Consider the following 27,971-nt stretch of genomic DNA (forward strand, 5'->3'; position numbering starts at 1 on the left):
GCTCAACGGATGTGTCCGTCCAAGGTGGGGGGGGGGGGGGCTCTCGCTTGGTTTATGTCCTACATTTCTGGGCTGGCGAAATATCGTCGTTATATTCAGAGGAAACAATAAAGCTATTTTCGGCAGCTTGGGAACAAAACAAATCCAGTGGCAACTAAAACCTCAAAGGCCGGTGCTGGGAAGGCCCAGAGAGCTGTGTGTTGGCAGGCTTCCTCCGCCTGGGAGGGGCTTCGTCTACACCACAGTGGGTGGGGGGGTGTGCAGGAGGAGAAGGGAGGCAGGCAGGGCGCGTTGTGGAGCCGCAGCCCCTCGGCCCCACCGAGGCAGACCCTGAGGTCCAGAGAGGGTGAGCACCCTGCCCTGGGACACACAGCCCACCGGGGCCAGGTAGCTCTCTCCGCGGCTCTGCCGGGCGCTCCGGCTCCCGCGACGGCTCCAGTGTTTGCTCAGCACTCGGGAACAGATGGCTCCAACTCCCACCCACGGAAGCCAAACATTTTCCCTGGTTACCCTGCTAATTTGCTCACAAGCCTCCTCTTGTAAATAGAGAGTACAAAGCCTCCGGCGAACAGCGTGTCTGACGAGCAATTTCTAGCTGCACCGGTAAGGCTTCCGACCGAGCAAGACAAGCCCCAGGTAAGGCCCAGGTGCGGCTCAGGTTCGGCTCAGGTTCGGTTCAGGTGCAGCTCAGGTTCGGCTCAGGTGCGGCTCAGGTGCGGCCGCCGATCTCTGGCGGGACACCCGCTCCCGTCCCGGACCTGCCCCTCCCCTCCCGCGGAGGCTGCCGGGAGAGCCTGGGCCAGCCTCTGTGACTCTCTGGCATCCTCTCATCTGTGAAATGGGCGTGCTGATTCCAGAGCAGAACGTGAGACATCGTGTAGGTGCTCTGGGAACGGAGGTGTCTACGAGAATCTGGTCACCTTCATCTGGTGACGCTGGGCTGGCATCACTCTGCGCCCCCCACCCCCCTGACGGTAATCCTCCCTTTCACTTACGGAGCCCTCCTCGAGACCCAGCCCTGCCCTGAGACCCAGGGAGGAGCTAAGTCCTCAAGATTCTGAGCTGTGTGGTGCTGGACGAGTGGCTTCACGTCTCTGGGCCTCAGCCCCCTCTGTAACTCGGGCTGTGGTCCAGGTAAGGATTCCCCGATGCCTGACAACCCAGTCCTACCTCGCCAAAGTCAGGGGAGGCTCCCCGGAGAAGGGGACTGTGGGCCCCGAGGCTTTGCGGACAGAGGAATAGAAGCGGAAGGGTAGTGGCGAGTGTGTGTGGACGGGCAGTCCCTGCAGGTGGAGGGAACCACGTGGGTAGGAGATTGGGACGGACTGTGGGGGAGGGGGAGCCACAGGAGGCTGGGTGTGGCTGGGGAGTCGCAGAGGCCGTGCAGGGTCTAGGCGGGCGGGGATGGCAGGGAAGGGGGAGTCAGGGCTCCCAGCAGGTCCCGGGCTCCCTCCAAGGCTACCCCCAGCCTCATCCACAGCAGCCGTAATAAAGAGCTCTTCCTACTAAAAGCTCCTGGAGCGGGGCCAGACCGCAGCAGCCCTGGGACCCTGCTGGCTGGCCTGGGGCATCGAGTCCAGGAGGCCACTTACAGCCCTGGCCGGGGCCACTCCTTTGATCTCCAGGTCTAAGGGTGTGACGTTCCAGGGCGTGGCATAACCCAGGGCAGGCGGACGAGGGAGGGACAAGCGAGGGACGAGTGTCTGCCTGGCCCCGCTGTGTGGCTGGGCCAAGCCCTCCCGCCTCTCCGAGCCTCAGCCTCCCCTCCCGGAGTCACTGTGGGGTTGGGGGGGCAGAGACGGGGCTGACTCTGCGTCCTGGCGGGCCACGCCGGGCAAGGGCCTTCTCCTCTCTGGGCCTGGCAGTCCCAGGGGCCTTTTCTGCCCACGGTCAGAAACAGGCTTTGATGCCTTGGTCCCTGGGACCTGCCCTAAGGTGACTCAATGATCCCTGCGTCCCCGGGGGTGGCTGTGAGCACGAAGAAAGATGCATGTATGACTACGACCCAGCATCCCTGGGGGATTCCCACCCCACCACACACCTGCTGGCTTCTTCATCCCTAAAAGGGGCTCGGCGGGGGGGGGGGGGGGGGGTGCCCCAGTCCCCGCAAGAATTAGAGAAGGCGACAGAGGTGAAGGCCGTCCCTGCACCAGGGGCGATACTGAGGGGTGGAGACCCCCGCCCCTCGGCGATCTGCGGAGCCCGGCCGTGCCCGGCGCGTCCAGCTGGCTGGCCCTGGACGGCAGCCCAGGCGGCGTCCCTCCCTCTGCCCCCGGGAAGCTCCCTCTCCCTCCCTGGCCGCGTGTGTCCTGGGCAGGCCCCGCGCTTCTCTCTCTGTCTGGCTGTTGGCTGCAAATACCAGTTGATGGGAAGATTCTAATGGGCTTTAAGTTAATAAGTTGGGACTAAATTAGGTTTGAGCTCCGTAGGTAGCAGATGGCACAGCCACCGTGGCCTGAAACAGCCCCCGTGGAGCAGCGACGGCCAGGCGGGGGGCGCCGCTGGGCTCTCTTGATCCTTCTCTCTCCTCCGACATTTTATTATGAAAGTTTTCAACATAAAGGAGATCCGAAGGAATTGTGCAGCGATCACCCACATGCTCACTGTCTGTATTTGCTCTGGTGGCTTTCTGGGACAGCTGCCCGTCCCCGCGTCCCCCTCGCCAGCCACCAACCCGTCACGTTGTTTTTAGTGCATTCAGAGTCGGTGGCAGACATCAGTGAACTTCACCCCTCAACATGCAGGTCATTAGCTAGAGGTCAGTATCGGGTTTGGCTTTGTTTTCTGTTTTTTTTTTTTTTTGTTTTGTTTTGTTTGCTTTTTGTTCTTTTTTGGGAGGAGGGGGTTGTTTTTGTTTTGCTATTTGGTTTTTGTTTTTAGGCAAAACTCACAAACAGTGAAAGGCACAAATCTAAAACGGACACCTGGGGAGTTGTGACAGATGCACACGTTGCGGAAGCAGCCGGAGCTCCGCCGAGATAGAGAGCTTTGCGCTGACCCCGGAGAGTGCCCTGTGCCCCTGCCCTCCCCGACGGTGGTCACCATCTTAATTACGTTAGATCCGTGTTGCCTAGACTCGAACTTCGTGCGAGTGGATAGGAGTCCCTCTGGGGTCGGCCTTTTTCACGGTGGGTGCAACGCCCTTGACATTCTTCACAGTTACTGGGGTATCAGTGGTATGTTCCTTTCTATTGCCGCGTAGATCGCCGTGGCGCGGAAGGAGCCGGTCTGTTGACTTGTCTCCTGCTGGATGGATGGATGCCTGGGCTGTGGCCGGGTTTTTACCCTTATGAATACAAGTCTTATGGGTCTTTTTGCGGACATTAAGTTAGTTTGTTCATTTATTTATTTATCTTGAGAGAGAGAGAGAGAATGCGAGCAGGCGAGGCCCGGAGAGAGAGAAGGAAAGAGAGAGAATCCCAAGCAGGCTTCACGCTGTCAGCGCGGAGCCCAACACGGGGCTCAAACTCATGCACCGTGAGATCGTGACCTGAGCCAAAATCAAGAGTCGGACACTTAACCGACTGAGCCACTCGGGCACCCAGACGTTAAGTTTACTTTAAAGCTCATCTTGAGTCCCTCTCTCCCCCAAAATGAGACAAGCCCACTCTGTGGCTGGAGGAGGTCGGATGATGCTTTGAGTCGCCCGCTGGTCTTTGGTGAGGCACATCACCCAGACTGAGTGTCAGGTCTGTGGCGGCCCCTGCCCCTTGGGAAGGATGGACGATGGATGGCCAGGCTGGAGGCTGTCGTCACTGCAACAGTGAGAGTTATTCTAGAAAGTCTAGCTTGGGCCAGTGTCTCCCTCGAGGTTCCTGCACAAGGACTCGCACCTGGAGGGTGGGTTGGATGGGCCACTAGAAATGACGGACCCAGGGCGCCTGGACGGCTCAGTCGGTGAAGCATCTGACTCCAGCTCAGGTCATGATCTCGCAGTTCGTGGGTTCAAGCCCCACATCGGGCTCTGTGCTGACAGCTCAGAGCTTGGAGCTGCTTTGGATTCTGTGTCTCCCTCTCTGTCTGCCCCTCCCCTGCTCGCTCTCTCTCTCTCTCCCTCTCAGAAATAAATAAACATTAAACAAATTAAAAAAAAAAAAAAGAAGAAAGAAAGACCCCAGGGCCCCAGGGAAAGGATTCACCTGAGGCAAAGATCAAATGTAGAGTATTGCTGACGTAACACAGTGTCAGGTCGAGCAAAATCTCAAAGGTGCCACTGTCCGCAGGAAAAGTCGTGGCTAAGAAACACTCCAGGCCATGCTTGAAACTCTTGAAACTCTCGCTAGATGGAAAGGCTTCTGGGAATCTGGAGACTTAGCCTCTCTCTGCTTGATGAGCAGGCTCCTCAAACTCTGAAGTGCCTGTCGCATGGCCCCACACAGATGTCTCCGACAGACGCGCGTGTGTGGCTTTTGCCCAACAGAGCATACCGCAGTCAGGTATGCAGGAAGCCCACAAAGTTTGCAAAGGAATCACATCAGCTTGGACTGAGCGGAGCTGAGCGGAACCCCCCTGCCGGTGGGGCCCGAGGCACAGCGAGCCCACCCGGAGCCCACGCCCCCTTCTCAGCCTCTCCTTGACGGTCAGCAAGTGGAAGGAAACAGTCGGAAGCTGTCAGCCGGGTCAGAACACTTCGGGCTTTGGGTTTCAATCCCTGCCGCGCTGAGGAAGCACGGGAGAGAATTAGCAGAAGGACGCCTTTTCGAAAGCTCGCTGTGTCGGGGAAGGTGGGCTGGAGGGCAGAGTCAAAAGCCGAGAGGCCAAGGAGGAGGCCTTGGTAGCCGTCCTACTGAAAGATGACCTGTTTTTTTTGGGGGGGGGGGGGGGGAGCATCTGAGGCCATTTACAACAGCACTTGGAACTCGCCAAGTGAGGCTCCCGCTCACTCTGTCCACGAGGCGGACCCTGCCACGGCCTCCCCCTACACCAAGCCGGATACACTGCCCAGGCCCAGGTGACGGAACAGGAGTGCAGTAAGTCCCTCCCCCGGCATGGGGCAAGGCGGGGTGCACGCATCTGTCACGAGGTCCCCGGGGCACAGGACAGCGTAGCCCTCAAAGCCACGGCTAACGTCGATGAGTCGACGTCTCCGCTCTCCACGGCCGCAACGCTGCCACGTAACGGACGGGCCAGCGGCACGCAACAGGGTGGCGGGCCAGGTGGCTCTGCTCGCCCTGACCGGCTTGCCCACAGGCCGTCGGGGGCTCCGGGGGCGGCCTCGGCCGCGTGGCTGCGCGTCACACGTCTCCTGTCTCTTGGGGGACCGGCCGGCCATGTCACCGCGGTGGTGCTGAGGTGAAAACGTTTCCGTACCACCAGCGACATCCCCGTGGCCAGCGTGAGTCACCGAGTCCCCGGTACACGTGCAGAGTGTCGCGGTGGGGAGTCTGCCGGCCCTTCGCGGGAGACGCTGCTCCAAAGACGGGACGGGGCCCGGCATTCACCTCCCGTGAGCGGGCATCTCTGGGGGGCGGGCCGTGCGTCGAAGGAGACACAGAATCCGAAGCAGGGTCCAGGCTCCGAGCTGTCAGCACAGGGCCCCACGCGGGGCTCGAACCCACGAGTGGTGAGACCAGGACCCGAGCCGAAGTCAGGCGCTTAACCGACTGAGTCACCCAGGCGTCCCTGCACATAAACACGTTTTGTTTTCCATGATAAGCATGTGCGTGGCAAAAAGCGTTACAGATGACCGTGGCTTACTGTGGAAAAGGTGGAGACGCACAGAGGAATATTCAGTGACGACCAATGTTGTTTTCATTATAATCATTTCTCTGTGTGGAGTGAATATACCGTGTGCACAGTTGTGTATCTTGCGTGCGCCCCTTTAAAAATTCCACTTGTGCAAAAGGCCACAGTAGAAATAAGTGTCCCTTCTCTGACCCCAGCCCCACAGGCTCCTTTCTCCAAGGCAATCACTATCACCTGCCTATGGTGCATCCTTCCAGAACAACCTATGTGCTGGTGAGCACTCCCAGCTATGCTCTCCCTTTTTTTCTTTTTCTTTTATTTTTAATGTTTATTTATTTTCGAGAGAGTCAGAGACAGAGTGCAAGCAAGGGAGAGAGGGCAGAGAGAGAGAGAGGGAGACGCAGAACCTGAAGCAGGCTCCAGGCTCTGAGCTGTCAGCACAGAGCCCGATGTGGGGCTTGAAGTCACAAACCCTGAGATCATGACCTGAGCCGAAGTCAGATGCCCAACCGACTGAGCCACCCAGGGGCCCCTATGCTCTCCCTTTTTAACACAAACGGTTTCATATTCTGCACACTGTATTAGTCAGGGTCTCCCGAGAAACAGGATGCATGTGTGCGTGTGCGTGTGCAGGGATTTAGTTTAAGGAATTGACACACAATTATGGAGGCTGGCAAGCCCCGAATCTGCAGGGTGGATCGGCTCCCTGGAGACCCAGGAAGAGCTGACGTCGTGGCTGAAGTCCAAAGGCTGTCTGCTGGCAGAACTCCCTCTTGCTCAGGGCTGATCAGCTTCCCGTTCCATTCAGCCTTCAACTGATTGGACGGGGCCCACCCACACTACGGAGGGCAATCTGCTTCCCTCAGAGTCCACCGATTTAAATGTAAACCTCATCCAAAACCACTCTCACAGAAATATACAGAACAATGTTTGACCCATACCTGGGCACCATGGGCCAGCCTAAAGTTGATGCATACAATTAGCCATCATAGTTTTCGGCAGCTTTTTGTTTGGTTGGTTGGTGTTGTTTTTGCCTAACTAAACAGTGTATCTTGTAAACGGATCCACATCAATACAAGTAGACCTGCCTGATTCTTCTTAGCGATTGCATAGTATACCATCATATTGTTGTGCATTTAGGTTGCTTCTAATCTTCTGGTGTTAGGAAAAAGCAACAAATGTCCCTTGAATACATAGCTTTGAACAGATATGCAAGTATCACGTACACATTCTTAAAAAATAGTTAATGGAACAGATGGTTTCTGCATTAAAGATTTTGACCGAGGTGCAGAATTTCCTTCCATAGACGTACAAGTCTACGGTCTACCCCCATGTGTGTGAGGGCCTCTTGCCTCAAACTTTGGTTTTGGCCTATTTGATAAGAGAAAAACAGCCTCTCATTATAGCTTTAATTTGTGTTTCTCTTAGTAGGTGTAGACTGGGGCAATTTTTCATATGTCGGAGCCACTGTGGTTTTGGTTTTGTTGTTTTTTTTTCTTTTGTAAATTGTCAGTTCATGGACTTTACCCATCTTTTCTATTGGTTATTTGATCTTTTCCACTTTGATTTGCACATGCTTTTTATATATTAGGGAAGTAATACCTGTCATATGTGTCGCAAATATTTTCCCCACTGTTCCATTTTTTTATAATGGGTTTTTCCATGCACACATTTTATTTTTAGTGGTCTTTTCATTAATGGCTTCTGAGTTTTGGGCCTTCCTTAGAACATTCTTCCTATAAGATGATTAAAAACCAAAAATCTGGAGTTTTTTCTTGTTATTCTGTTGGTGGTAGGGTTTGGTTTCCGCTTGGGTATAAGGCGTGAGATAGGAACCCAATTTTATTTCATTTTATTTTGTTTTCAGATTGCCTCCCCCCCAGCGCAAGCAACACTTACACAATAATCTATCTTCCTCCTGTCGACACGTCAGGCTACCTTCATCAGTGCACACATCTGGGTGACCTTCCAGAACTACGCTCTGTCCCCATGATTGGTTTGTCTCATCAAAGTCTAGCCCACACCGCTCTCAGTACAGGAGCTTGGTTTCAGCCTTGGTGTCTGGCAAGTTCGTCTCGACTCCTTCTTCTTCTTCAGTCTTTTCTGGGATCCTTCTCGCGACTACATTTGCCCATATGAATTGCAGAATCAGTTTGTCTGATTCCAGAGGAAGGACATCTTGTTGTTATTTCTACTGGGATGATGTGAGATCAGAGGATTGATTTAGAGAAATGACATCTTGGTCACACTTTTAGTCTTCCTGCCGAAGAACGGGGCAGGCCTTTCTGTTTATTTATCTTCCTTCTGTTTATTTATCTTCCTCTGGGTTATTTATCTTCCTCGCAAAGATTTTCCTTTCTTTTCTTTCTTCTTCTTTTTTAAATGTCCCTTTACAATTTTTTGTATAGGTGTTGAACATTTCTAATTAAGATTATTCCAAAGGGACACCTGGGTGGCTCAGTGGGTTAAGCATCTGACTTTGGCTCAGGTCGTGACCTCAGGGCTCGTGGTTTCCAGCCGGCATCCGGGTCTCTGCTGTCAGGGCAGAGCCTGCTTCAGATCCTCTGCCCCTCCCCGCCCCCCAAGATAAATAAATAAATGTTAAAAATTTAAGGGTCAGTCACGTAAGCGTCCGACTTCAGCTCGGGTCGTGATCTCACAGCTTGTGAGTTCGAGCCCCACATCAGGCTCTGTGCTGACAGCTCAGAGCCGGGAGCCTGCTTCGGATTCTGTGTCTCCCTCTCTCTCTCTGCCCCTCCCCCACTCATGCTCTGCCTCTCTCTCTCTCAAAAATAAATAAACGTTAAAAAAAAATAAAGAGATGTGCCTTCGACTTGCTGTCCACATAAAAATCCACTGATTCCTATTTTATTAAACTTTGCAAGTCATTGGGAACAGAGGTTGCATTTTACCAAGTGCCAACCAAATGTATTTCACCCATTTTATTATTTTTTTTTTAATTTTGTATTTGTATTTATATATTTTAAGAGAGGGAGAGCACATAAGCAGGGGAGGGGTGGGGGGGGAGGGGTGAGAGAGCATCCGTGCTGGCAGCACAGAGCCTGACATGGGGCTTGAACCCACAAACCGCGAGATCACGACTCAAGCCGAAATCAAGAGTTTAACACCCAACCAACCGAGTCAATCAGGTGCCCCTATTTTGCCATTTTCGTATCTGTATCAATGACCGTGTTTTCCTCTTTGAGCTGTTACTACGAGCCATGGTGTTAATAGCATAGTTTCCATCAGACCTGCCCTGTATTCCCTGTTGTAGAGCTTGCTGATTTCAATGTGCTGCTGGATTTCGTTGGCCACTATTTTATTGAGGATTTTATATTGATATTCAGAGGTGAGACTGATGTGTTCTTTTCTTAGAGAAATCTGTCAGGTTTAGGAAGCTCTTTCTTTCTGTATTTTTTTCCTGTGCCCCGGAACAGTGAAGTTTACTGTAAGTAACTTCTATATAAGTTCGGTAAAATTCTGAAATTCTGTGAACCTGCCCAACCAAGCCTGGGTTTTTGAGCGCAGGGGTAATATATTGTTCTTTAACAGGATCCCTTGGGGCACCCGGGTGGCTCAGTTGGTTAAGCGTCCGACTTCAGCTTAGGTCATGATCTCACAGCTTGTGAGTTCAAGCCCCGTGTCGGGCTCTGTGCTGGGAGATTCTGTGTCTCCCTCTCTGTCTGCCTCTCCCCCACTCGTGTTCTGACTCTCTCTCTCTCAAAAATAAATAAAACATTAAAAAAACGAACAAACCCAGGAACCCTCTATCTTCCGTCGAGTGATTGTTCTATTTAGATTCCTTTCTCTTCTGATAGCAGGTGGTCTGCTCATTTATAGGTTCCCAGAGAATCATTTTACCCGTTTTCTGGGTTTGTTTTGTCTTTTTAACGTTGGGGCCTCGATGCAAAGTGTCTTCTGTATTCCTTCCCGTTTCCTGTTTCTGTGTCACTTACCACTTTGACCTTGGCGGTTCCATGATATTGGAAGTACCCCAGAACCGTACCGTCTAGTGGTGACAGGATTTCTCTGTGTGGTTACGTGGTCCTTCACTGGCCTTTCTGAGTTTTTCAAGTGTAACAATGGCGCAATGCACCTCTTCCTCTACAAGCCTTTTCTGTATTTAGAATGACTGCCTTGGGCTCGGTTTTTTGGACCAAAGGGTAGGCACGTTTTGGGGGCCCATTTACTTTCCAGAAGGGTGTTCCAATCTGCACTCCCACCAGCGACGGAGGATTTTAAAAACATAGATCACCTCACGCTTTTTCCTCCAACCGAAACACCCCTGGGGCTCCCCGACCTTCCCCCTGCCGACAAGGCCCCCCTCAGGCTGGTTTCTGCCCTGACTTCACCTCCCGTCTCCCACCGGAAGGTTCTTCCTCCCCTGTTCCCGCTACACTGACCTTCTTTCTGGTCTTGAATATAATGAGCTTTTTCTGGCTCCGGGACTTTGCTGTTCCCTCTGTCCGAAACACCCTTAACCACAAACCTCCCCACATGGGCTCCTTCCCATCAGTCAATTCAAGCGTCACCTTCCCAGAATGGCCCTCCCTGACCACTAGACGATGATGCCCACCCCATCCCCGCAGTCACACGCTATTCCATCCTTCTGTCCTGTTGTCTCGCAGGCATTTGACACTTCCTGAAGTGACTGCTTGCTTGCTGGGGACTGACACCCCACGGGGGCAGGGACCCTGATGTGTCCTCTATATCTAGAACAGCGTCTCACACACACCGAGTAATTTTGTAAAAATTTTTTAAAGTGTATTTATTTATTTTGAGAGAGAGAGAGAGAGCAGGGGAGGGGCAGAGAGAGAGGGAGAGAGAGAATTCCAGGCCGGCTCCGTGCTGTCAGCACAGAGCCTGATATGGGGCTCGCACTCACGGACTGTGAGATCATGCCCCAAGCCGAAACCAAGATTCGGACACTTTACCGACTGAGCCGCCCAGGTGCCCCCCACCCCGAATAAGTTTTATTTCCCCCCAGGAGGAGAGCTTTCAAAGCTCCAGACCCATGGGAAGTACGAGGCTCATTTACTCTAAGGTCCGTTTCTTAGAGCAGCTGGCCATCTCCCCTGGTCCAAACAGCACCAAACGAAGGGCAGGGGGAGCGTCCACCCTCAGCGCACACTGTCACTTCACTCAGTGCAGCCTTATTCAGCGCTCAGTTCAGTCCACCCTTCAAACAAATATCTGGTTCTTACCGCACGCCATGCACTCCTCCGGGCACTGACGACCCAAGCAGAAATCAAGCAGGGCCCTCTCCCAGGGGACTTCTAGTCTTTTAGAGGGGGACAAGGCTTTGAGAACAGGTGCCAACCACAGTGCGGGCTCTGGGCTTCCTGTCGGACGGCAGAGGTGGGTCTCAGGGCAGGGGGAGGAGCAGCGAGTCTGGTGGAAAGGGACAAGAGGCATCCAGGTAGGGGCGTGGCTGGTGCTCTGGCAGGTGCTGTATTCTGATCCCATCCTGGTGGCTGGTTCCTGGGTGGGGAGGGGGGTCACCTACTTCCCAAGGACACAGATCCCAGCCCTGGAAGGACCACCTCCCAGCCGGTTCCTGTTGTCACCTTGAGGCAGGACCCCTTTCCCTGCATGTGGAACCGCCCCATCGCTGGCTCATTTCTTGTGCCAGGGCCCCAGTGGGCTCCCCTCTGTAATGTCCCCTGAGCTTCCACGGTCTCTCTTAAAACCACGTTACAGAAGAATAAACCGAGGCTCAGACAGAGGCACAGGAGCTGGGGCCCTCAGCCCCGAGAGAAGGTTATAATTCCATCTACCTAGTCAGGGGCTGCTCCCAAGCCGGGGGGGGGGGGAGGAGAGACGGGACCGAGGTGGGGACCCAGCGAGGGAGCAACACAGGGGGCAGCGGCAATCCTTAGACCTGGCTGGAATCCGCGCACCTCGAGGTCTCCAGCCCACGGACTCCTGCTCATCCTTCAAAACTTTGAGTCTGGCCACCCCGTGAGCTGGCTCACCCACTGACCTGGGCACCTTAGGCCTGCCCCCCCTCCCCTCCCCGGCCGACTCAGGGCAGAGGAGTGGGGAAGGGGATGAGCGAGCCTGGGCATCCACGCGGGGAGGTGGGCTTCGGGGTGGCGGGCTAGGTCAACCTCAGGTCACCCGGGGTGTGGCCCGGTGCCACCACGCCCCTCCCCGGGGTGTCCGGGGAGACGACCTCAGCCTCGGCCCCGCCCCCGCCTCTGCGGGCGCCGTGGGTTGGGGAGGGCAGGGGCGGGGCAGACAGGAAGGGGGAGGGGAGGGCGGGGCTCCGACAGGGAGGGGGGGGGAGGGGGGCGGGCCGGGGCGGAGCGCGGTGGCCCCCGCCGCGCTCGCCGCCGCCGCCGCCGCCGCTGAGCCCCCCGGACGCGCTCGCCGACCCGGGGCCCGCGGACCGCGGACCCGCGGAGGACGCCGGCTGCGCCGGGCCCGAAGCGCGGGGCGTGGGGCGCGGGCGCCCAGGGGTCCCGGCGCGGGGGCGGCGGGCACAGGCGGGGCCGGGCGCGCCGAGGACCCCCGGGCCGGGGCAGTGCCGAGGTAAGCGGTCACCGCGGAGGTGGCGGGCGGGGACGGGGACGGCGATGGGCTGGGGCGCAGAGACCTGTCGGAGCCTTTGTCTGCGGCGCGCGCGGCCCCACTCCGCGCCCCCTCCCCCTCCGCGCCGGCTCGGGCGGCTGAGTCCAGGGGCGGGGGCACGTGGCGCTGGGGACCCCGAATCTCCCACCCCCCCCACCCTCATCCTAGGAAGAGGGTACTCCTGCCCTGCCCCATCCAGCGTCTGGACCGGGCCGGCTCCCCCGCCGCGAGCGTAGGACCCAGACCCGGGAAAGGGGAGAGTGGCCGGTGGCCCCAGGCCGTGCCCAGATCTGGGAGCCACCTCCCTGCCTCCCCGGCAGGCCCAAAGGGTCCCTCCACCTGAAGTTCCTCCCTGGACCCCCTCTGCCCCATCACACCTCTTCCCCCAGCCAGCTGCCTCCTAGTTCTTGGAAAAGCTGCTGTAAGAGGCAGGGCCTGAGCCGGGGGGGTCACCTCGTGGTAGCCTGCGGAGTCTGCCCTTTGCCTGGGGGGCACAGGCCTGGGAGCCAACTTTGTTGCTGATAGGGCTGGCCTGGCAGAAGGAGCCTGGGGGGTGCAGGGTGCTGTCAGCCCTGAGACCTGCAGAAACCAAGGCCAGGGAGGAGAAGGTGGGTCTGGGCTGAGCGAGTCACCAGCCAGCGCCGCGGCCGGTGCCTTCACCTCTCCAACAGCCGCTGTAGGAAGGGGGCGGCCGGGGAGCCTTGAAGCCCACTTTTCTGTGGGCAGAACCAACAGGGAGGAGTTGGGGCAGTCTGGAAGCCTGTGGAGGAGCAGCAGAGAACTCAAGCGGGCCCAGGCACAGGGGGCCGGGGCCGTCCGAGGGTGGCCAGCCAGCTGGGGCTTTGGCCCAGACCAGTGTGAGGCCTGAGAGGGCCAGCAGGCTGGCTTTCCCAATAGAATTTAGGTTCCTCGTTGCCTCTGGAGGCCGAGCACAGCCCCTGGGAGGGAAGGGTCAGCCTGGCCCTGGGGTCCAGACACCCAGTGCCTCACAGCACCCGGGGAGCCCACTCAGAACCCGTGTCCGCTCAGTCACAGCTGAAATGAGGGCGCCAAAGGTGGTCAGCCCTGCCGGGGCTCCGATGCGACCCTCGTGGCCTCTGGCCTTGGCTCTCTGTGCCGAGCGGGGGCATGAGCCAGGCTTTCTGGACCGCTGGGGTCAAGAGCCCTCTCCAGCCTGCCGCAGTGTCCTGATGCGGGGGCTTGTGTGATTTCTGAGCACCTCCCGTGTGCCACCAAGCCTTTGACAATCCAGCCGCCACCCCCCCGCCCCCACAGTTTCTGAAGTTCTTTCTCCCCATCCTCATCCACAGTAGGGAGGTAGGGAAACTGAGGCCCAGGGGTGGCCCACTGAGCAGTGACTAGTGACCTGATGGCCAAAGAAATGAACCGTGTCTTCTCAACTCCCCAGGGGTGGCAGGAGTGGGGGGGGGGGGGCGGTGGGAGCAGAGAAGGACCCGGGCAGTCTCAGATTTTTAAACCCACATGCGTGTCCTTAAATTTTAACTAAAGAGGGACAGGAGAAGAGGAGGGATGGGTCGGAGATGATCCGAGGCTCCAAGGCTGTTGGTGTGGGTGAGGGGACCAGGGAGGGACAAGTTGGAGACGTAGGCCAGGAGAGGTGGAGATGAGCCATCTCATTGCACCCCCCCCCCCAACTCTGTCACCCGGTGAGGCCTGGCCCGTGCCCAGGCAGGTGAGGTCATGCCCAGGGGCCATGGGGCCGCCACAGGGGGATCCCACAAGAGGGGCCTGGAGGAGCACATGGGGACGGTGGCTGAGGCAGGCATCGTGGGTGGCAGCTGCCTGCCTCACCAAGGAGCCAGAGGGAGCAGTGGGGCCACCTCCCGGCTCGATGCTGAGCACGTCCGCCCTCCCGGGTGGCGTGGCCAGGCGTGGCCAGGGCACTGCGTCTTGGGAAGCTTTGCAGAACACAGGTCAGGAGTTCGGGGTTCGGGTGTCCTCTGGGGATGGGCTCCCATCCTGAGTGTTCCATCGCTCTGCCGCTGGCCCCTTCCCTGGCCTCCCTATCCAGGGAGGCTGGGAAGGCGGAGCCCAGGGTCTCGAGCCTCCTGTGCAGAATCCTGCCCGAGGCCACGGAGCAAGGCCATGGTCATTCACACCAGGCCCAACGCTGTCCTAAATCTTACTGGGCTTCCCGGCTCCAGATGTGGCCAGAGGCCCGGGACTGGGGGGCACTCAGGAAAAGCACCGAGCCTGTAGGGAGGTTATACCTGCTTCTGGCCTCCGGACGGAGAAGCCGGTGACCCTCTCCTCCATGCTCCTGGGTGCCCATCAGCCCGGCAGTTTCCCCAGTCCCCGGAGCAGCCTGGAGGCAGGATGGCTCCGGGCTCCAAGGCCCCAGTAGAAACTCTACGGAGAGCTGGGAAAGGTGGAAACATGGGGCCAGCAGGAGGCGCCCGGTGACTGGAGGCTGGGAGCTGGTAAACTGAGGCGGCAGAGCGGGAGGAAGCGAGACGAAACGAGAGCAGGCAGAGGTGGAGGGTGGTGACAGGCCAACCTCAGAGAAGCCTGGAGTAATCCCCGGCACATGGGATCCCTCGGGAAGGGGGCTTCCCCTGGCTGCTTCTGGGGGCTCTCCCACACGCTCGTGCGGGCCGAGATGCCGCGCTCAGTGCCGGATGCTCCGGTCCCACCTCTGTGTCAGATTCTCTGAGGCGAGCTTGCGATCAGATAAATGAGTAACAGTTGTTACAAAACCAAATTGCTGGGGCGCCTGCCTGGCTCCGTCGGTGGAGGATGAAAGCCTTGATCTCAGGGTTGTGAGTTCGGGCCCCTCGCTGGGTGTAGCGATTACTTTAAAAAAAAAAAAAAAAATCTTCAAAATGAAAAAGAAGGAAAACTTGGTAACTCTCTTAGGGAAAGAAAACAAGACTCCCCCCACCCAGCTGCACACACAGCGTTACCTACACAGGGGGTGCCTCTCCGTCATGGATCAACTGGCTTCTTCCTTTCTTGTAGAATTTTTTTTAATGTTTATTCATTTTAAAAAATTTTTTCTAATCCTTGATTTGAGAGACAGAGACAGAACGCGAGCAGGGGAGGGGCAGGGAGAGAGGGAGACACAGGATCCGAAACAGGCTCCAGGCTCCGAGCTGTCAGCACAGAGCCCAACGCGGAGCTGGAACCCACGAACTGAGAGATCATGACCTGAGCCGGAGTCGGACGCTTAACCGACTGAGCCACCCAGGCGCCCCATGCTTATTTTTTTTTTTTTTAACTTTTAAAGGTTTATTTACTTTTGAGAGAGACAGAGTGCAAGTGGGGGTGGGGCAGGTGTCCCCCTCTGACCGCACAGCGCCTTAGATGAGTTGCGTCGGGCACCCCCTCGCGGAGGGAAGCCGTGCATGGGACACGGGGCACAGCGTTGGGCCGCGTTGGCTGTTCCACCCGGCGCTCCAGGCCCGGACCATTGCTTCGCCGTCGATTCCCCTCCCGTCGTGCTGCTGCCAGCTGCACTCGGGCCCCTGTCCCGGGCTCCCCGAGGCGCGCAGGGGCGCGGGCCCAGCCGTGCTGCTGCAGAGCGGCTGGGAGAGTGGCAGCGAGGACCCAGGGGCGCGGCGGGGGCGGGGGCGCCCCCCTGGCTCAGCTGGCCTCCCCGCCTCTCCCCGCAGCGCGGCTGCCATGGGCTCCGTGGGCAGCCAGCGCCTCAAGGAGCCCAGCCTGGCGGGCACGCCGGACAGGGCCGTGGTGACCAGCTTCGGCTTCGACGGCTGCCAGCTGGAGGAGGAGGTGGCCGTGCGGACAGCTGGGGGCCAGGATGGCGGGCCCGGGGGCGCCCCGGTTTTCACGGACTCTGGTGAGTGAGGGTGCGAGCCTGGCCCCGTGGGGACCGGAGCCCTGGGGGAGGGGCGCCTTGGCGGGGGGGGGGGGTCTCCGAGTGCAGGCCCCAGGGGGTGTCGGGATGGGTCACGCCTGCCACAGGGACACGCAAGTCTGCTGTCGCAGGGCCCACGCCCCGACGCTGCGTCCAGCGCAGGTCAGGGAGCCAGGCTGAGGAGGCTTCGTCTTAACATGGGCTTTCCTGACCCCCGGGCAGCTGCAGGGGCACAAGGTGAGTCTGCCCCGTAGGGCTTCCGCCTGGAAGTGACATGGGTCGCCTGGGTCACGTTCAGTGGCCCCCCTTCAGTGGAGATGGGAAAGAGCCTGGAAGAAGGACTGATGTGAGGTTCAAAGACTTGATTTTCATCCTGGCTGCGTGACCTTGGGCAAGGGCCTAAGCCTCTCTGAGCTTGTTTCCCCACGTGGAGGAGCCAGGCAGCCTGCCTCTGAGATCAGACTTGCAGGGTAGAGGGCTGCCCCTGGACAGGTTTGGGTTCAGCCCCAGCCCCCCGTCTGTCTGCCAGCTGGGGGACCGTGGGCAAGTTTCCATTGTCTGCGCTTGGGTTATGTCCTCTAGGAAGGAGAAAGGGGACTGGTACCACGCTCCGTGTGGCTGCAGTGGAAGCCCCAGAACATCGCTTAGGGCTGTCCCCGCGCTCAGGTGGCCCCCTGTGATAGTTCGTTTGGGGTGGCTGTAGTTTATGCTGGCACCGGCGCAGGCTCGGAAATAGGGGCTTATTCTCCGGTTCCGTCCGCTCTGTCTGCAGATGGGAAGCAGAGGTCCTGCTGGCCGAGCCCTGCAGTGGGTTGGAGTAACCTCGCTGCTCCCCTGTGCCTAGGCAGGGCCGGCTCCCGGCCCATCCCCCAGGTGCCAGACTTCCCCCAGCCGGGTGCGGCACCAGATAGCATGTGGCCAGAGACGTGGATGGCGGCCCAGGCTCTGTGCTGACGGCTCGGAGCCTGGAGCCTGCTTTGGATTCTGTGTCTCCCTCTCTTTCTGCCCCTCCCCTGCTCTGTCTCTCTCTCTCTCAAAAATAAATAAACGTTAAAAAAAAATTGACTATAATAGCTTTGGTGACAGTGGCTGGGTCAGTCAGGGTTCAGCCAAGAAACAGAGCCAGTAGGAGACACATAGAGAGAGAGCAGACAGAGAGAGAGATGTAGGTATGTAGGTGTAGATATATACACACGTGTATGGATTTATTACCGGAAATAAGCATCCACAGTGGAGCCAGGCTACAGCAGTCTGAAGTCCATAAGGCAGGTGCTCAGGAAACCCCAGGGGCATGAGCTGTTTAGGGTCTCAGCTCTGGGAAGACCTACATGTCTTGCCTGATTCGGCCAGGCCCACCCAGGGTAATTTTTTTTGATTAACTTAGAGTCCACTCAGGAGGGACTTTAATCCACAAAATCCCTTCACAACAGCACCTCAGTCAGTGTCTGATTGAACAACGAGGGACTGTTTTAGCCTGCCAAATTGGCCCATAAAATTGACCACCACAGTCCACCCCTTGCCCACTTGGCTCCCATACACGGCTCTGTAAACCACACTTAATCTCCAAATAAAGACACCAACAAAGTCATACCGCTGCCTGGGGTGACACAGCTAACCAAAAACACACTGGTCCTTTCCCAGGAAGATGCAAAGTCCACGTTCCCACGTTCCCACCTCTCCTTTGATAGTTCGTAACGTAAATACTGAGATGGGACGTTAACACGTGAACGTGTCTTAGGTCTGACACTAAGGTCACAAAGCAGACAAAACACGAGTTCCCGGTTAATACACATATGCAAACATTCATGTCAAGACAAGGAAGAAACATGCGTGACAATGGCATTTGTAGGTTCTGAGGCGGGCCACGTGGTCCTAGCTGGCACTTATGACCCCCTTTCCCCACTACCCATTCCTCGTGCTCTTCACCCTCAGCACCTAGCTGGCCTTGGTTCTTTGCTTGGTGGGCTGACCCAGACCTTCACTTTTTTTTTTTTTTAACATTTATTTATTTTTGAGACAGAGAGAGAGCATGAACAGGGGAGGGTCAGAGGAAGAGGGAGACATAGAATCTGAAACAGGCTCCAGGCTCTGAGCTGTCAGCACAGAGCCCGATGCGGGGCTCGAACCCACAGACCACGCGATCATGACCTGAGCCGAAGTCAAACCGAGTGAGACACCCAGGCGCCCCCAGACCTTCACTTCTAAAGGCTACAATTGGATTGTTGTTGTTTTCTGTTGACTTCAGTCCCGGGGACTGGAAGTCCTAAGAGATGCCATAAGGAACCTCTTGCAATCCGGACATTGTCATCTTCCGTTCTATTCTGTTCTGTCCCCACGGGCAGCAGCAAGCTGATTTCCCCTTGGTAGTCGGGTTGACCCACCCCAGCCAGGAAGGCAGCCCTCTCCTCTGCCCGTTGATTCAGGGCTGGGAGGTGTCCAGAGTGCCTGGTGGCCGTCTCGCTCCCAGGTCAATGGGATCATTGTGTCTCTGCATAGAAGCACTTCTCCTGTCGCAACCAGGACCGTCCCCTTGGGCCGGCAGCCTCGAGGCACAGGGGTGGGGAGCAGGCATGTTGCTCGCGGGCTTTTGAAGGTCATCGTGAGTGGTGCTATTCCCACGGCCGCCCGTGCTCCCCGGACACCTGGGTGCCGAAGGGGAGATCGCCCATGTGTTAGACACCGAGTTAGAGTATACACAGCCTTCTGGAGGGTTCCACCTTGGCTGAGTCTTCCGACGGCCCTTCCTCCATCCCGTCAAGCCAGCTGCTTGGTGGCCGTGATGGTGATGGCCGTGGGTGGTTGCCATGACTGGGGCAGCTCAGTCCACGAAGGTGGATGGTGGCCGCAATGCTGGTGGATGTGGGGCCGGTGACCACGGTGTCGATGGCCCGTGGATATGGGGGTGGCGGTGCTACGGTAGACTGTGGTCCTGGCACGGCGGCCATGGCTCCGAGGGGCTTGTCCGCCTCTAACCTGCCGCCTCTGGGTTTAGCGGTAGGGGAGCCCGTGCCCGACGACCGCTACCACGCCATCTACTTTGCGATGCTGCTGGCCGGCGTGGGCTTCCTGCTGCCCTACAACAGCTTCATCACCGACGTGGATTACCTGCACCACAAGTACCCAGGTGGGTCCCCCGCGGTCGTGTCCCGCCCGCCACAGGCCGGCTGGCACACTCAGCTCTGGCCCGCCACCCTCCGGAGACCCCGCAAGCGGGCCTCGTTTCAGGGAAGCCCATTTTATTCAGATCCTCACTCGGCTGCCAAATGCGGAGTGACTCCAAGCGCCCGCTCACCCTCTCTGGGCTGTCAGCCAGTCTCGGGCGGCACAAGGAAGCGGCCCCTGGGGAGGGTGGGTGCGGGGAGCGGGGTTCCCCCTGAGCACCTGCTGCTGGCCGGCCCCCTGCAGGGACCTCAATCGTGTTCGACATGAGCCTCACCTACATCCTGGTGGCGCTGGTGGCCGTGCTCCTGAACAACGTGCTGGTGGAGAGACTGAACCTTCACACCAGGATTACCGCGGGTACGCTGCCCACCAGGGCTCCCAGCTCTCACGCATCCGGCCTGCCACTCACCCCAATTTCCCTGCGACTCACTCTCCCCATCTATAAAATGGGCACATGTCCTAGGACTGTTACAGAGTTCAGCGTATGAAAGTAGGGTCAGGCCTGTGGCGGGTGCACCACGTGCTAGCGTGAAACCTGCACATGGGGAGGCTCTGTGCGCCCCACATTGCGTCCTGGGGCCTAGTCTGCTCTTCCTGTCCCTTTCCTCTTCGTGGCAACATCCGGTGTCAAGGCCCAGCTCAAATGGGGCCTCCTCCAGGAAGCCTTCCAGGCACCCCTCCTGAGCCCTCTAAAGTGCCCTCGGCCCTCCCAGCATAAAGGGGGAAAGGCAGACAGAGAGGGCACCTCTGACCTGGCTCTGCAGGAGGGGTGGCACGGGGGGAGCCCCCAGCCTCACGTGCCCACGTCTCTGGCCTCTCGTCCCTCAGGCTACCTCTTGGCCTTGGGCCCCCTCCTCTTTATCAGCATCTGTGACGTGTGGCTGCAGCTCTTCTCTCACGACCAGGCTTACGCCATCAACCTGGCCGCTGTGGGCACCGTGGCCTTAGGCTGCACAGGTAGGAGCCCGGGCCGGGGGGGGGGGGGGGCCGAGCCCCTGAGTACCCACTGCTGGCCATGCCACCCCCACCCCGTCCGCCTGCTGGAAGCATAACGACACGAGGTGACAAGGACTCAGTGCTGGCACCTACCCCCGTGCATGCCCCATGTGCGTGCTCACACAGTGCACACGCACAGCACCTGCCACATCCCCGTGCATGCTCCGCACATGCACACACACGCTGGGCACACGTTTGCACACCCCTGCATGCCCTGTGGACGCGGAGGCAGTTCCCTGGCTTTCTCAGATAGAGACTGCACTTGAGGAACTATCTTGCCCGTGTGACCACGCCACTGTGTTTCTCTTGGAGACTGGCTTTCAAAGTTGTATTTCTGACTTTTAAAACTATTTCAAACCCATGGGAAGGTTGCAAAAATAGTATAATAAATTCCCATACACCGACCCCCGGTTGCTAATGTTTTGTCGGATAGGCTTTCCCTCTGTCCCCCCAGTTTACGTACATAGGTGCGTATAAATTTTGCCCCTGAATGCATATCAACATAAAATATGCTATGTTTTCCCTTTAAACCGTTCGGGGGTTACGTGCAGGCGTCATTACGTGTCTTGCCTACGTACTATCACCGGAGGGTGTATTTTCTAAAAGCCGAGACGTTTCATCTGTAACCGGGTTACAACCGCCCGAGTCTGGGAATTGAACGCTGCCCACGTCCGAGAACTGAACACTGACCCCCACGGTACCTTATCTACAACCCATATGCGCGTATTACCAATCGCCTCGGGAACGTCTTTAGCGTTTTCTTTTTCTGATCCAGGATCCGATCCAGGATCGTGTCCTGCGTTCGTCGTTAATCCCCTTTAATCCCCAAGGGTCCTCAGGTTTCCACGGCCATGACCTTTGGAAAGGTCCAGGCCTGTTGTTTTGTACTCTTTCAAGTTCTTGAGCGGGAAGAAACACACTTCCTGTTATAAAGCCAGAGTGAGTTATCTGTTTATCAGTGAAATCAAGGCTTCTGGAAACAGTGTTCTCATTCCAGGCTGTGTCCTCGGGTCTGTTTTGTTCTGTGCCATTTGGTTAAAAAGCAGATGTTTTCCCAGTGTGACCGCTCCAGGGTGTCCGTGTAGACCACGGATGCGCCAACCTGCAGGGTCCGAGCCAGTGAGTCTTTAACCCCCTTAGACCCGCTGCTGGTTGGGACGAGAGCAGTGAGGCTCTAGAAACCAGCTGGCTCCGAGATCTCGGTGCCTTTGTAGAGCGAGACTTATTTCTGGTTCTTGCCACGCGTTCGACACGTGGATGGGGGCGGTGCTCCACAGTCACTGGGAGTCGGGCGGCAGCGGTAACTGTAACACGGGTTCCCTGTGGTCACTGCTGCTGGGGGAAAGACACACCCCCAGTCCACGTGGGCTTTTCACTGCCTCGGCCAGACGCGGGGCACGTTGTCGCTGCACGTGTTTCATTGGCCGGAGCCAGTCACGGGGTCCGGCTGGCCGCGCACGCTCAGTTTGGTGGACAGGGCTCTGGGACCAAATCTCTGTGCTGCCCGCGACGTTCACGTCTGTTTCCCCGCACCCTCACCAACGCGTGCTCTCGGACTCGTGAATTTGGTTCCAAGCTGACAGGTGATGGGTGGCATCTCACGGTTACTCCTCTGTCTGTCCCCCCAAGTGCAGCAATCCAGCTTCTATGGCTACACGGGGATGCTGCCCAAGAGGTACACGCAGGGCGTGATGACCGGGGAGAGTAAGTAGCGGCAGGCCCCCTGGAGGGCCCCCCCCCCATGACATGCCATGGACCCGGCGCTGGGGACCGTGACCGCCGTCTCCCCGCGCCTGGCTGGTGGGGGGCAGGGACTCCTGGCAGGAAGAGACGTGGCTTTGATGTGTGCACATCTCTCCAAGCATGCAGTCCTTTGCGCGAGAAGCATATATGTCTCCTAGCGGGGGTCTGTGGTGGCTTGGAGCGCCCGTGTGTCTGTGCGTTTTGTGTGTCTGTGTGTGCGTGTATGTGCGGGGGTAAGCCTGTCCAAACCGTGACGTCCAGCATCATGCCGTCCTCGGAGCCCCAGACCCCTGAGCTAACCCCTGCCCGGCACCCCCACTTGGCTTCTCAGACCCGCTTTCCCAAGCCCATCTGCCCTGTCCTCCCGCCCCTGGTCAGTGAGTGGCCCCCCCTTGCTCACACCGGACACTTACCCAGCACCTACACTTGCCCCGGACTCCAGCCCTGGTCCGGGGGGGCCAGCTCCCCTCTTGCCCTGCCACCCCTGCCCACACATCAGGACCCCCTTTGAAGCACCTTCCTCCAGATGCTCCCAATCTTCCTTCTGCACCTGGACGGGCCGGGGTCCAGGCAGGAAGCTGGGCCCACTTCTCGTCTTCGAGGTACTCTGCACCCCCTCCCGTGTGGTGACCACATGGCCCCAGGGCGCCAGGCCTCAGGTCTGTGGGGTTTGGTTCCAGGAAGCACTGGACAAGCAGATCACTTCTGTATATTTTGCCACGGAGATGAGCAAGGCACCTGCCGGAGCGGTGCGGATTTGGGGTGGTTTACGCAGTCAGGAGCCCCACACTCTGGGAGCAGCCCACACCCACATCCTGCCTGAGGCCTCCTGCCTGCCATGACCCCGCTGCCCTCCCTCGTGACCTCGCGAGCACAGCCACACTGCCGGGGACACCGCCCCTGGCCGTCGCCTACCCGCAGAATCGTGCGCGGGTGTTGGCATTTTTCTGCGACTTCTCTGCCGCCTTCCCCACCGAGCCCCGGGAAGGCCGGGCCTATGTCCCCTCTGTCCCCACTGTGTCCTCAGGGCGGGATGGTGCCAGATACACAGCAGGCGTTCTAGAAATGCCCCTGCGTGTGACTATGCAGTGCCAGGGAGGGATGTTCTGAGTGGTCGCATTTTGTGAACCGCTACCTGCATGTCTGAAGACCGGGCCAGGCCAGGCCCAGGGCCGGGGGCAGGCGCGGGTGCAGGGCCAGGGGCAGAGTGGGGGCAGGGCCAGGCAGGGCCGGGGGCAGGTGCGTGGCTAGGGGCAGAGCGGGCCAGGGCCGGGCCGGGCAGGGCCAGGGCAGAGCCCGGGGCGCTGAGCGGGGCCGAGGCCTGGGCCCAGCACCACGCCCTCTCGGCTCCAGGCACGGCGGGCGTCATGGTGTCCCTGAGCCGCATTCTCACCAAGCTGCTGCTGCCGGACGAGCGGGCCAGCACGCTCATCTTCTTCCTGGTGTCCGCGGGCCTGGAGCTGCTCTGCTTCCTGCTGCACCTGCTGGTGCGGCGTAGCCGCTTCGTGCTCTACCACACGGCGCGGCCCCGCGACAGCCGCCCCGGCTGCAGGGCCGGCTACCGGGTGCACCACGACGTCGCGGCGGGGGACGTCCACTTCGTGAGTCTGCCGGGCGCCGCCCCCCGCCCAGTCCCGCTTGTGGTCTCCGCCACGCCGTGGCCTCGGGCTGCGTCCCGCGGGGCCTCCTTCGTTCTGCGGACCCAGGTTGCGTCCCTCCGGGGCACCGCGTGTCTGTGGCCGGAGTCCCCGCGGGCAGGCCACCCGGAGCCATGCTGGGGGGCGGGGCGCCCTCTGGTGGCGGCAGCGGGGCCGGTGGGGCGGAGGCGCGGAGTCCTCCCAGACGGGGTGCAGAGGGTCACCCCGGCTCTGCATGGGAAACGCTGCCGTGAGCTCAGGATGGGGACCACCAGGCCACATGCCCTGTCACGGTGCTGGGATAAGGCCCACAGTGGGAACGAGGCCCCCCGGTGGCCAAGGAGGTTCCCCAAGAAGTGGCTTCTGGGCTGAAACCTGGCCCGTGGGGGAGGGGAGACGGGAAGACCCACAGGAAGGGCATTGGGGACAGAGGGAAATGCATCTGCAGGGGCTCAGAGGCGGATGCGGCTCGGTGTGTTTGAGGGGCCCCCACCCAAACTCCACCGGCCGCTGCTTCGTCCTCCCTCCAGGAGCACCAAGGCCCAGGCCTGGCCAACAGCGGGTCCCCGAAGGACAGCCCGGCCCACGAGGTGACCAGCCACGGCGGGGGGGCCTACACACGCTTCGATGTGCCTCAGCTGGGAGTGGCGCGCAGCTGGCCCTCCTTCAGAGGTGGGGGTGGGGCGGGGCAGGGGCGGGCAGGGCGGTGCTCCGCGCATGTCCCGGCCGGCCCCGTGGGCCTGGCGCGCGGCTCCGTGGGGCGGGGCGGGGGCGGTCGGGCCGTGCTCCGCGCATGTCCGGTGACGCCCCGGCGCCGTGGGCCTCATTGCGCGCAAGTGCGGTGCCGGCGCGGACGCTGCGCCCTGACCTCTGGCCCGTCCCCCGCAGCCCTGCTGCTGCACCGCTACGCCGTGGCCCGCGCCATCTGGGCCGACATGCTGTCCATCGCCGTCACCTACTTCATCACGCTGTGCCTGTTCCCGGGTCTCGAGTCCGAGGTCCGCCACTGCGTCTTGGGCGAGTGGCTGCCCATCCTCATCATGGCCGTGTTCAACCTCTCCGACTTCGTGGGCAAGGTAGGTCCGCAGCCCCTTCCCTGCGTCTGGGGGAGAGGTGGGGGCGCGAGAGCCGGGAGGCCCGGGGAAGGAGCAGGCCCCGAGCCGAGCACGCCCGTGTCTCCCGAGTGGGGAGGGCGGTGGCCAAGCAATGACGCGGCCCCGCGACCTTGCAGAGCGGCTCCGTAACTGCCTGTCGGCCGTGCGCACAAAGTCCGGCGCCGTCGTTCTGTGTCTGTGCTCAGCCCGCAGGGCCCGGGGCAGGCCTCCAAAGACGGCACAGGAAGTACTTCCGGGGCCAGGAGAATCTGGGCAGAGTGCTCTGTGCTGCGGGTGCAGGACAGGGTTGGGGGGTCAGGGCTGGAGTAAGGTCAAGGCTCCCGTTTCTGGGACAGGCCTGACGTGGGGGAACTTGAGGCTCAGAGAGGGAAAGCCGTTTGCTCGAGGTCACACAGCAGGGAGTCTGGTTCTTGAGGGAACGAGGCTTAGTTAGCGGGCTCAGCTCCAGATCTTGCGGCTTCCTGCTGTGGGAGTGGTGGCAGGTGACCCTCGGCGCCTCGGGTGTCATTTTTCAAGCGGGGTCAAGAGCCCGTCCTGCGAGGGTACGGTGAGGATTGAGCAGGAGGGATCTGTGCGGTGTTTGGAAGGATTCTGGACACACGGCGAGGACCGCATGTCACTGTGACGTGGGATTTGTGGATTTGGTGGTCCCGGCCGGGTGAGGACAGGGACGCAGCCTGAGCCGGAGCGTGTGGAGACAGGGGCCGCGTGTGGGGGCCGCGGTGGAGACGCCGGGGTGGTGGCCTCAGTGGAGGGAGGGGGCCGACGTGCTTCGCTCCCCGCAGATCCTGGCAGCTCTGCCCGTGGACTGGAGGGGCACCCACCTGCTGGCCTGCTCCTGCCTGCGTGTGGTCTTCATCCCCCTCTTCATCCTGTGCGTCTACCCCAGCGGCACGCCCGCCCTGCGCCACCCGGCCTGGCCCTGCGTCTTCTCTCTGCTCATGGGCATCAGCAACGGCTACTTTGGCAGCGTGCCCATGATCCTGGCGGCGGGCAAAGTGAGCCCCAAGCAGCGGGAGCTGGCGGGTAAGGCCCGGCACCCCTCTGCCCGGCAGGGAAATCGAGGCCCGCAGAAATCCCTGCCACGCGGCAAGAAGGTGCATTTGGGCTCCGGGATCAGATCGATCTCAGGGAGTTTGTAGTGCGAGCGTGTTTGTCGGTCGTTTGTTCCTTCGTTCCACAACTACGTGGTGAGCCCCTACCGTGGGCCAGGCGCCTTTCTAGGTGCTGGGGACTCGGCGGCCACGAAACAGCGCTTCCTGCACTCGTGGGGCTGACAGTGCAGAGGTGACGGGTGACAGGGCATGTAACACGTTGAGTGGTAAGTACGACAGAGAAAAGTAAAGCAGAGAAGTGGGATGTGGGAGTTGGGATGGGAGCTTGCGACGTAAGCAGAGCAGTCTGGGAAGGCTCCCTGAGGAGGTGACTTTTGACACCCGACCTGGAGAGAGTGGTGAGGGACATGTGACAGTGCTAGGGACTAGCCGGTGGGAAAGCCCAGAGGCAGAGCTGGCGGGGGGGGTCGGGGCGCCGCCAGGGCAGGCAGTGGGAGGCCCGAGGACAGACTGGACCTTAATGTGTCTTAAGACCCCTTCTGGTGCTGCTTGGACAGCGGGGAGGGAACAGACGGGGGCAGGAAAGGAGTGACGGGTCCCGCACCCGTCCGTCCGTCGACAGCGTAAGGGGCGGGGACCCTGACAACAGGGGAGGTTGCCTTGTCTGTGGAGGCAAATGGTGGTTTCTGGATGGGTTTTGATGGTAGAGCCCACGGGGCCAGCTGATGGATTGGGAGAGCGGGTGTGAGAAGGGGACGGGAGTCCGGGAGGAGCCCCCACTTTGGGGCTGTTGCAAGAAGCTTGGGTTGCCGTCTCTTGAGACGGTGGGGGCTTGTGGGGGAAGGGGCCCTGGAGTCTGTTCTGCGCACAGTGGTCCCAGAAACCCCATTAGATGCCCTGGACAGTCCGTGACCAGGAAGCACGTGGAGACGGGGGGCTGGAGGTGGAGAAGCAGGCAAGGCCCCGGGCACCCGACGTGCTCCCATCGGGGTGTCTCACAGCCCTGGGACGGCCGCCTCTTCGGGAGCGGGCGCCGGTCGCTGCCTCGGACCCAAGAAGCCGGGGCTGCTGCCCAGCAGCCCTTTGTCGAGACCACCGGGTTGGTCCGCATGGGTTTGGCCACCGCGGTCCTCTGAGCGCCCCTTGCTGCCCCGCCCCCACCTGCTCCCTCAGGTCCAGTCTCGTCCGCAGGGAACACCATGACCGTGTCCTACATGACGGGGCTGACGCTGGGCTCCGCCGTGGCCTACTGCACCTACAGCCTCACCCGGGACGCCTACAGTACTTGCTTCCGCCCCTCCGCCAACACCTCCGCCCCCGCCGGCCTCTGAGCCGGGCCCGGGCCCCCCCCACTCTGGCCTGGACTAGGGGCCCCGAGGCCCGAGGCCCCCTCCCCGCCCCTGCCTGCAGTGCCTGCGGGGCCCCGGCCTCCCCCCGTGCCAGTAACGCCACCCTCCGGGTCCGGCCGGCCGTCACGGCGGCCCCAGGGTTCTGCCGAGCCCTCCGGCCCCCCAGAGCCACCCAGCACTGTGCTCTGCGTCGCGTCTCCGGCCTGTCCTTCACCCTCTGTCTGTATCCGGTGGCCCCAGCTGTCGCCAGACGAGTGCCCTCTCTGGGGTCGCAGCCGTTCCCGGCCAGGAGAGCAGACTGCCAGCCGGTATCCCCTCCTGGTGACCCTCACCCACGGACCCGGGCCCCAGCCCTCCTCCACCAGGGGCCCTCCTCATGAACACGAGAGGTCCTCAGCGGAGAGGGCCTGTCCCCCTCCGTCTGTTCGTAAACACTGCTTCTTTCGAACAAAACACATCTGCCGGGAGGGAATCGTAGCCCTGGGTCTGAATGGTTTCAGACCACGGTCTCCGCCGGTCTATGACCGCAGCTTCCGCACCGGTCTGGGCGCACCCACCCCACGCCCAAATCCCCCTCCGTGCACCCTGGCGCCCACCTGATGCCACAGGCCTGGCAGTCTGTGCCTGCCCCGAGACCCCGTCTGCTTCTCTGGCCACCCCGTCTGTCTGTGACGCCGGAAGGGGGCACGCTCTGGTTGAAGTCTCTCTCTCAGACACTGATCCTCACCCAGGGCGGCCCAAGGAGGGACGTGAGTCCCTGGCAAGTAGGGAGGTGTGGGGGTCCCTCCTCAGCCGGGACCCTCAAGCCCCAGGCTGGCCCG

At 59.8% G+C, this 27,971-nt stretch overlaps 1 protein-coding gene across 3 annotated transcripts; it reads left to right on the forward strand.

Moving 5' to 3' along the window:
- The first annotated feature begins 314 nt into the window (after positions 1-314).
- On the forward strand, positions 315-27,236 carry SLC29A4 (solute carrier family 29 member 4). Of its 3 annotated transcripts, none has more exons than XM_086692589.1 (11): positions 315-636; positions 15,891-16,075; positions 19,086-19,217; positions 19,499-19,612; positions 20,084-20,212; positions 21,881-21,955; positions 23,348-23,595; positions 24,162-24,303; positions 24,520-24,707; positions 25,532-25,772; positions 26,975-27,236. In XM_086692589.1, the coding sequence occupies exons 2-11, from the start codon at positions 15,901-15,903 to the stop codon at positions 27,130-27,132; spliced, it is 1,602 nt and encodes a 533-aa protein (XP_086548715.1). In that variant the 5' UTR covers positions 315-636; positions 15,891-15,900; the 3' UTR covers positions 27,133-27,236. The 3 variants fall into 3 exon arrangements, with proteins under 3 accessions (XP_086548715.1, XP_086548714.1, XP_086548716.1); XM_086692588.1 differs by lacking the exon at positions 315-636 and adding an exon at positions 12,074-12,219; XM_086692590.1 differs by lacking the exon at positions 315-636 and adding an exon at positions 12,077-12,219 and having other exon boundaries at positions 26,993-27,236.
- The last annotated feature ends 735 nt before the right edge of the window (positions 27,237-27,971 follow it).

This window comes from Puma concolor, chromosome E3, assembly GCF_028749965.1.
Source record: "Puma concolor isolate L17-30 chromosome E3, mPumCon1.1.hap2, whole genome shotgun sequence".
In the NCBI taxonomy this organism is placed as follows: domain Eukaryota; kingdom Metazoa; phylum Chordata; class Mammalia; order Carnivora; family Felidae; genus Puma; species Puma concolor.